The sequence below is a fragment of the Solea senegalensis genome, linkage group LG4, assembly GCF_019176455.1.
Source record: "Solea senegalensis isolate Sse05_10M linkage group LG4, IFAPA_SoseM_1, whole genome shotgun sequence".
Lineage (NCBI taxonomy): Eukaryota > Metazoa > Chordata > Actinopteri > Pleuronectiformes > Soleidae > Solea > Solea senegalensis.
This window is the reverse complement of record NC_058024.1, coordinates 16570683-16580432: the sequence shown is the minus strand read 5'-3', so window position 1 is coordinate 16580432 and position 9750 is coordinate 16570683. Positions and strand designations below refer to the sequence as shown.

General features: G+C 37.3%; 1 protein-coding gene across 2 annotated transcripts; it reads left to right on the top strand.

Annotated features, from left to right (window-relative positions):
• Positions 1-235: 235 nt before the first annotated feature.
• Positions 236-7493, top strand: LOC122768855 (protein phosphatase 1 regulatory subunit 12B-like). Of its 2 annotated transcripts, XM_044025144.1 has the most exons (8): positions 258-436; positions 546-693; positions 4049-4065; positions 4149-4284; positions 4536-4637; positions 5031-5081; positions 5208-5258; positions 6944-7493. In XM_044025144.1, the coding sequence occupies exons 1-8, from the start codon at positions 408-410 to the stop codon at positions 7028-7030; spliced, it is 621 nt and encodes a 206-aa protein (XP_043881079.1). In that variant the 5' UTR covers positions 258-407; the 3' UTR covers positions 7031-7493. The 2 variants fall into 2 exon arrangements, with proteins under 2 accessions (XP_043881080.1, XP_043881079.1); XM_044025145.1 differs by lacking the exon at positions 6944-7493 and having other exon boundaries at positions 236-436; positions 5031-5080; positions 5206-5263.
• The last annotated feature ends 2257 nt before the right edge of the window (positions 7494-9750 follow it).

The window sequence follows — 9750 nt, the reverse complement described above, 5'->3', positions numbered from 1 at the left end:
TAAACCCACATATGCCTGTTGGCCTACTCATATTTTGTCTTTCTTAACAGCCTTGGTTCCCTTCATTGAAACTGTACTAAATCCCAGCAAACACTATTTATTTTGCAATAAAATAATTCATGTATTATCCTGTTCAGAAAATTAAATATACAAATAATGTTAAAAAAAAAAAAAAGATAAATAATTATATTTACATCCTTAGAAGTGAACCTAAAAGCTCCCTAATGTGACTAATGATGCTTTTCTTTTTCCATGAGAGGCCTTGTTAACAATACAGCTGTTGAATTCTTGTGTCCACACACAGAGACACGCTCCACAGCCCGCCTACTCTCCGGTCCCACCACTTCCTCCATAGCTCTCACACTTGCTCTTTCATTCTCATCGGATATGCAGTGTCTCACCATCACATGACAATCACACTTGAGAGATGCTTTGAGTAAGGAGACATGAGACCTCACTTCTAAATTTTAGATCAGTGGTTAATTAATGCATTTATCAATATCCAAGTTTTAACAAGAGATTTTTTTTTTTTTCTATTTTTTAAGTTTCAATACTTTGGACCACTCGTCAGCTGCATGCACCTCCAGAGCGATGTCATCTCTACTTTCTCACAACAAAGATCAGCCACACATTAAAAAGACGCTTTCTGACTCTGCTCCAACTTCATCCACTGCCACCAGCAGGAGCCTGAGGGTAAGGCTTGAGTGTCTTTCATCTTGTTGTTTAGTGAGAGGAAATGCCAAAGCTGGCATAATGCAAACATGCACAAGAGTGTACCTATAAAAAGCCACAGAGCTATTTCTGTGTATGTCTTGCCAAAGATTCTTCAAACCTGGCTTACTTAATTGTACATATTTTCTGAAGGCGTACATTGGCAACTGGACTTTCCCCTATATTCTTGTAGCTGTTTTATCTCTCTTCCGTGAGTCCAGTTGCCTCACACTGTGTACAACCCCTGCAGACTATGATCTGGATGACTGAGAATCCTCATCGACAATTTGGACTCCTGTTTTGGCCTATGTGGGGTGAAGTAATCATCATCTTGCTCCCTCATTTGAAATAGTCTCTAACGTGCCCTCTCTTCACAATAGATGTGCATTTTACCACAGCTGCACATCAGAATCAGAAGCAAAGTATGGCATTGTAATGCAATAAAGTTTTTTTGTTTTTTTTTTGATGTGGAAAACAATACACAAACAATTGCAGATGGTTTTGGTTCCATTGCTCAACTGGATACCACAGGTTTTTCTAAAAGTTTAAACTTTATTTGTATCATGGAGATATCCTAGTGTTTTTCATGTGCTTCTAAAGACCCGCCGTAACTCTCACAAAATGACATGATGTGCATCAACAAGAAGGAACAAAACTTTAAAAAGGGAAATCAAGTTAGACTTTGTAGTTAGCCTTATCTGTTTACACAAACTAAGAATCCTCTGGGGAAAGATAAATGGAAGAAACATGGACGTCAGTGTGTGAGAGAGAGGACACAGGAAGAGGGGGAGAAGAGAGAGAGGAAGAAAAAGAAAGAGAGCAGGGATGAAAGACAGGATGACATAGAGCAGAGGGAAGGAGGGATTGAGTGCTTATACGACTGGCTTGTGGGAACTCAGAGGCAGTATTTATGGATGTTTATCTCTGCTAGTCCTATGGGAAGCTCAAATTTTCCACTTGGTAATAGCTGGTCAGCAGACTAGATGTTCCCCCCTCGGGTTTAAGAAAGGCTGAAGGACAGCGTAGTAACAGGGACAACTCATATGCATTAGACACTGTTCAGCATCTGTTTATAAGTGATGTCTCTTAATCTAAACCAAAGGGGGTTTTTTTGTTTTTTTTTTAAGTTTTCCACTGTATATCATTAATTCCCGTTTACACAGCACATACAAGTGTCCAGAGAAAGCTGTCAAGGAGCTGACATCAGACTCTGGTGAAGATCCAGAGATGTGTTAATGTCTGAGAGGCATGACACTCTGTTTACACACAGTGTCTGTGATTTAAAGCCCGGTTCATCTTTACAAGGAATCCACTTGTTGTCTTTGAGATTTTGTCAGACATATGACTGGTCACTCACTATTCAGGTTTTGAGGCCGCGTCAATGTCTTTAACACTAAATTATAAAATATAAATACGTTTGCATAGGCAAGTTATATCAGCAGGAATTTGGTGTATCAAAATACCGCAGGAAATATACCTCTCGTATCTCATCATCAGCTGGTAAAGATGATGTGCTGAGGTGGTTTCAGATACATTACTGTGTATGTAGCCGTTGTGGTAATGGCTGTGAGGCTGATTTTAGGCACCATGGTACTTTGAGTTAAATGCATATGTGAGTTAATACACTTACAATTGGAATATTTGTTTTTTTTTTGCAGGTAATATTTATCATTTTCTTATTAGCAATATATACAATAAAGTAAGATAAGATCCTTTATTAGTCCTGCAGTGGGGAAATGTACATTGTCACAGCAGCAAAGACGGTAAATAAAAAATAAACATGCATTTCTACATAATGATAATAATTCCACAAAAAGTACAATGTAAAAAGATATTAACTATATTAACAAACTACTATCCAAGTTCATATAGAGAATTGTTCACATTTTTCTGGACTAGATATCAGAAAAGTCTTAAGTCATTTGAATGTTAAGAGACTGTAGACAAATTGACTTGCTTGTACAGTAAGTCCAGTGGCCAACAGCTAACCTCTGAAGGTGGCAATAACCTAAATGATATGTTAAAAGATTATTAAATATAATGACAACCCATCACAATTTAAGATATTTCAGTCTGGAGCAAATTCATCCTTGGGTCATTTTGGTGACATGACTGTAGAAATCTGAATACAGCAGCAGAATAGCACCGAATATACTTTAAGTTGCTGTTTTTGTGTTTTAGAGGGTTGCATTCACAACATGACAAGACAGCCAGTCAAAACAATTATATAGTCAAGCTGTGTGGTCGATCTGCGCAGTAATGAGCACTTACTGAGTTCAGTGACAGGGAGATGACAGTGTTCAACAATGTTTCTAAGCCTTTTGGGTTTTTAAGGACGTGTCACATTTATTAGAATAATTTCAACCTGAAAATAATTGGTAGAAGTTTTCATCCTAGAACCACAAGTAGTTGTGGGTTTTAAATCTATACTTTTAGAATGATTGAGTCTGTCTGAGGGTAATACTCCTCCAATTCTGAAAATATCTTGTTCAATAAATCTGCATTCTGTTAATAATAGGCTAATGTATAGCGAGGTTTAGCTCCAGAAGATTGGGGACTTGTGTTGTCATGTTAATTGTAAAAAAAAAAAAAAACTTTGGTTGCATTTTTGGAGCGATCAACATAGTGCCTTAAAAGTAATATGTCGTTTTGGGGAACCTGGCAAAACAACTGATGCTAAAACTAAGTAGAGTATAAACACACATTGAAGTCATCTGGACCAAAGTACAAACCAGTAGAGACGTGATGCTGGAATAAATGTCTGCACATACCTTTCAAGTTTAAAAGGCAAAGGTGAATGAAATGTGAATGCTACTGCCAGAGCTTTTACCTTTTTTGGTTGTGTTTAGTTATCTGTGCCTGTCAGTTTATTTAAGGAATGATATCCTCTCTCCTTCACCGTGGCTCAGGGTTTCAGACGGCCACATTTTCTTGGAAAACAATTTTCAGTAGTAAGTAATTCCTAGTAGTATCAGTACTACACACAATACATACGATATACAGTATTTACTCTGTGTTTGTGAGGATTTTTCCTCAGGACACAAGCTACAACGTTATTTGTGATTTGATTCCACATGTTGCTAAATAAATCTCACATTGAGACTAAACAGCCTCTCAGATGATTGATTAAATCAAGCAGGTTGATGTCAACATTAGAGAGCATGTGCTGACTTAAAGAATGAGATCATGAGGGCACTGTTTATGCAAGGAAAGGTTTCGGCTGGGGGTGAGATACAGCTGAGATATTGAAGATAATCAGATGCACATTCTTATTAATCCTTAAATAATTAAATTGTTGTTCGCATCATAAACACTTTGTCTGTTCTTTTCATTTCAGCATGAGAGACTATCTAGGTAAGCTTCCCTTTTAATGATCACAGTCACTTGATACAAAAACAGGGCTAGTGTGTTTCAGTTGACCTCTCTCATGTTTTCAGATTGAGTTCCTCTGGATCATCCGATGTTTCCAGTGACACAGCAACAAATCATGCTGAATCCTACTTCCTACGGAGAGAGAACCGTCTGTCTGCGAGGAAAAAGGCAGAAGAAGAGACACAAAATGACTATAAAAAGGCAGGCTTTGCTAGAATGTTGATGTGATGATCTGCTGTGTATTTATAGCACAGGTGTAGTTGCTACTGCTTCATTAGCCTTAACTTAGAGTCTTACGTTCAAGAAAATGTGTTATATTTAGAGTTGCCAGCACCTTATCTAAGTAAAAAGACATTACAATTTCAAAATAAAAGTATATCACATACTGTAAGCAGCAGAGCTGGAGCACATGTGATTTCCTTTAGAAATCTTAACAAGTTCATATTTTATAGATGTATGAAAAGGCTCTGAGCAGCAATCAGAGGCTCAAATCCAGGCTGGAAACAAGTAAACAGGAACTTGTCATGATTCAGGACCAGCTGCAGAGAGCTCAGGTAAAACCGTACTTATACATACTAGTTAATGTGCACCTTCCATGTTCGTGTGTGTGAAAGACCTGACTTTACAGTCTGCTGGAGAGGAAACTGAGAAAGTCATTTTGTGCAAGTCATCATTTCAATTATTCTGATTTGTCATAACACTGGGAAATATCTTCCACGTATTCTAATGAGATATTCAGTAATATTGTTATCAAGATGAAATGTGACATGAAGGATAGAGGTTATACCAGGAAGCTGCTGTGTCATTACTGTCGAGGCTGAATTTGGGAATAATTTCTCAACGACTAATATGTCTTGTGTGAGCGAGTGGATTTATTAGATATTTCATATCAGACACATGTGAGACCATAAAAATAAGACAGTTTTCATAACCTTTCATTGCTACAGAAGGGAAATCTAAGAGACTGCGGCTCCACCATGCTCGAGGCAGAAAAAAAGGTACATTACTTTAGCATTACACTAAGTTGTTTTGTTTGCTTTTGTTTTTTTTTTTACTTTTTAATATACAGTATATTTTATTATTTATTTATCTAAAATATCTTCGTTAAATGTTGTTCCACACAGGAAAATGTGAATCTTAAAAAGGAGATAAAAGATATGGAAGAGCAGTTGAAGGTAAATTTATAATTTCTTTTTCACTTTTTTTATTTAGAAATGTTAACGCAAAGCTGAGAAAAGCTAGCAACAGCAGGGTAGGCTTAAATATTTGCAACCTACACATCCCACCCCTTCATGTCGGGCCTCTAATCGAGGCAAGACTGTCCCAGAAACACTGAAAATCTGTAGTGGAAGTGAGACTTTCTCTGGTCACTTGCTTGTAGGTTGCTGTGCACATGAAGGCAGGTCAATTAGTGACAGACAAATGTGGCAGTAAATCATCCCATGTGGTCTAAATGAATTAGGCACTTGTGTTTATTATTACAGTATTGCAAGGGCTACAGATTCCTGCTTTCTATTTTCACTTCCACCCACCATGAAGGGTATTTCAACGAAAATATGTTTCAGAGACTAATAATAAACCATAGCGTTATCCTTTTTTCTTTTTTCTTTTGCTTTTTTTTGGCAGAGTAGAAAGTTAAACGTACTTGTAACAGATAAACAACAAACAATCTAATTGATGTTTCTGCTCTTGGTGCCAGGGGGTTATAGCTGCTCTGTGTGGTGGTTTTCATTTGTCAACATTATCCTCTGTTGGCTGTGGAATGTGTGTGTGCACTTTGACACTGCAGCAAGGGAGCGAGCCATCAGTATTCATCTGCTCACACGTATCTGCTGTGTTATGCAGAGGATGCAAACAAAAACCTCTTGTTATCTGTGAATGAGAGGTCTAAACAAACATGGTCTGAAAATAGACATTTAGAACAGAGAGGCACTGTTATAATGTGTATTTAGATGACCCAGTCTGGTCCAATTGTGTCGCTGTGTCAGTTAAGTGTGTGTGTGTGTGCCATTGCTTTTGTTGTGATGAATTGCCCAGATTCATAAGGAACAGTAGACTTTTTTTTTCTTTTTTTTTTTTAGTGAAGCCAATTTCCGTAGTGTGCAGCAACAGGGACAGAAATCTGAAAAGTCGAGTATCCCCGACTTTTCCCTTCACTGCAACATCTGTGCACATGGACCATTTTAAACGGTGACATTATTTGGACGAGGCCCCCCAAATGTTTATGAAATACTTTTAGGATAGAATACTCTTCTATTTATAAGACAAATTATTGTAACATTAAATTTGAACTCAACGACATCTAGTCATCTCTAAAAAGAAATAAAAAAATATATATGTACATATATATACATATATATGTATGTATATATATATGTATGTATATATATATATACATACATATATACTGTATTTGTATCTTAATATTAAACATACTATAACTCAGTCATAGCTTGCATTGCTTGGAAGCGGCAGCTGACATCTTCTTCTTTGTCTACGGTGTTTTACAGCAGTTTGCATTTGTGTTGCATTACTGCCTCCTTCTGGATTAAATAATCTATTACAGTACTCATCTATTGGCCCTCATGCATTGGGGAGTGGAAAATGTTCCTTGCATTAGCTGAAATTAAAATAGAAATTATATAAATAATTATTATTATCACCAAACCTTTGTTACATCAAACCCAACATACAAATCCACCCACCAAAAATACTTTAAGTGCAAAAATGAACATGTTTTATATAAGATATACTAGGCCTTTGGCAAATATCCAGGGTTTTGTTCATTTCTGTTGTTACCACAAGTATAATTTGAATCCCTTTGTCTCAAGTTCAGCCGTCTCCCGCTCTCTCTCTTCAGGTTAAAGCGGAGCTGAAGATGGAGAACCAGAGACTGAAGGATGAAAATGGAGCTTTAATCCGTGTCATCACCAAACTGTCCAAGTGAGACAGAGAAGAGGCGAGAATCATACCAGAAGCCAAATTTGTATATCAATATGTGATTCATCCTATCCTCAAAAGAACGTTTGTCTGTATTTGAGTCATTCCTCAATGTCTGTCGGGTGTTGTGTTTTTGTGAATGATTGACATGTTTAGAAATCATTGACTGTTATATTTAATCATGTACGGCATTCCCTGACAGAAAATACATTAAATTACATTGTATACTGTGCATTTCTACAGTAAGACAAAAGCCAACAGGACAACTTCTTGTGTAAAGTTGTCAAGGGCTAAAACATGAACGCAGGTATTGCCATGGAAACTGCAAACAGGGCCTGTGAGCTGTGATGGATGAGCTGCATTTATCAGAGACATTGGAGCATCACCTTTGATTAAGCAGCTTTACCTTGGACTCTGATTCCTTGGAGAACCTGCAATATACAAAAAAAATAAATAAATTATGTTAGAAAGGGAAAAATGCTTCATTACGTTGCTTCAGTACAAAAGCTGGCATGCTTGTGAAAAATCGGTAAGTTATCGTAACTGACAAAACAATCTTATCTTAATTGCATGATTTTTTTGGGGGCTTTTAATTATATCAAGTGATCCTGTCACAATGTTGTGGACGTCAGATTATTCTCTCATTGAGCTAGAATTTGAAGTTTAATTTTTAAGGTCAAACTAACATGGACGAGAAAAGGAGGAAAACAACGAATAAGTCCAACAGGAAGTACTGAAGCAAATCTGTAAGTGTTTATACTCAGAAAGACAGATTTGCCCAAAACGTCACAATTACGTAGGCTGTAAATATTACTCATACTGGCTTTCATTTATCTTCTGTAATAATCCCCTTATGATTAGCTGTAGATTTAATGAAGAAGAATGAAGAGCCCTACAGGGTCTATTAGTCTGAATTCAGAATAGCAGACACTTACTTTCTCCCTTGACGTGCCACATTTTAGTTTTGTGGCGTCAGCGATGTAGAGTATATCCAGTGGTAGATGTTGTATATGTTGTCCGCCTACTGACCATAAGAGGGAAAAGCATCCTCTGATGTCATGAACACACCACAGGACAAGGCTACATAAAATGACTTTATTTTCTATGATTACATTTTGACAACACACACAGAGAAGCCCTGACCACATTCCACATTTTGGATCCCTTGAGTACTTCAGTTTCACAGGGTGATATACGAGTACACTTTGTTTTGGTCTTTTTGTTTTGTCCTTTACTGGAAAATGTGGCGTTTTGTAGGTATATCATGCAGTTCACAACAAGGTCCAACTACAGACACACGTCTACGACAAGACAAAAATGGGAGTCGGGTGCAAGCAGTTTCCTTGTCTATGTGGTTCGCTAAGAGCGTGGACGATGGAGCTGGATGACAGTCGTCTTTCTGGATGTTCTGTATTATGGCCAGAGGACTGTGACTAAAGAGGAAGTGAATCAGGTTGGCAGTATTGCATTGCAAATATGGTTCTGCATTAAACGGGCCCGTCTGTGCTCAAGACAGCTTGCGAGACCCAGGAAGACGGGGATTTCGTTGCCTGCATTGCAGAAATGCTATAAAAACTCATATATAGTTCATATCACAGGGTCATTTGGTCTTATTGCAAATACACAAAACAACAAATCGAGATTATACAATATATGTAGATGTACAGTAGATGAGACTGAGCATAATCGATGATGCCAAGAGAAGAATGCCACAGGGACTGAAGGGAAATGTAATATACCATCCTGTGATAATTAATCTAGTAGACATTAAAAATGTAAATATATCTGCTCTGTCTTTCTCTGTATACTCTATGGACATAGACACACACACACACACACATGTTGTAGCTACCTGATACAAAAATGGTCTTTCATGGAGATCGTGTTCATCTTCATTTATGTTGCAAACAAACAGTAAATGACACTGACCCAGAAAACCAGATGGAGAAAACAAATCCCCACATCGAAGATGTCACAGAAGACACAGCAGTGATATCTCGTCGCATGCACAGGTGACGCAGCTCCTCTCACTGTGTTCAATTAAAACTGTGTGGTCCCTCATAAATTGACATCTGTTATGAAAAAAAGTTATTCATAGCTTAATTATCAGACTGGAGCTACTTAAGAAGGCTGCATCAATAATCGTCAGAAGGCATGTCCCACAGCTAACTCAGTAATGGAATATAATAAGAAAGAAATCCATTTGGTTCATCCTTTATGCAAATGAATGATTTGATTTCACTCTTTCTTTTTTTCTGACGTGTGATCAGACATATTATGAGAGCAGGTTTATTTTTAACAGCAACGAGATGAGAACGTACAATTTGATTATGTACGGAGCAGCCGAGAGGGGCTACAAGTCAATGAAGTCGCTGACTGTACCTACATTTGATTAACTAAGACTTGACACTGGTCTGGCAAGCGTGGAGAAAGGGAACACGCATGGTACACTGAGACATCAACATCAACAAAAAATCCACTGTACACACACATATACTATCAATACATACATACATATTCAGTATGTATATATACATATATATACATATATATATATATATACATATATATGTGTACTGATAGTTTACTTGTATAACAAGTGCAAGCAAAAATGAATAATAATTATAATTACATGACCTGTAGCCCGCACATACACTGGGTTTTGCACAGAGGACACAAACAGACAATGACAGGAAATAAGACAGTCATGCAACATCATGGGAAAAA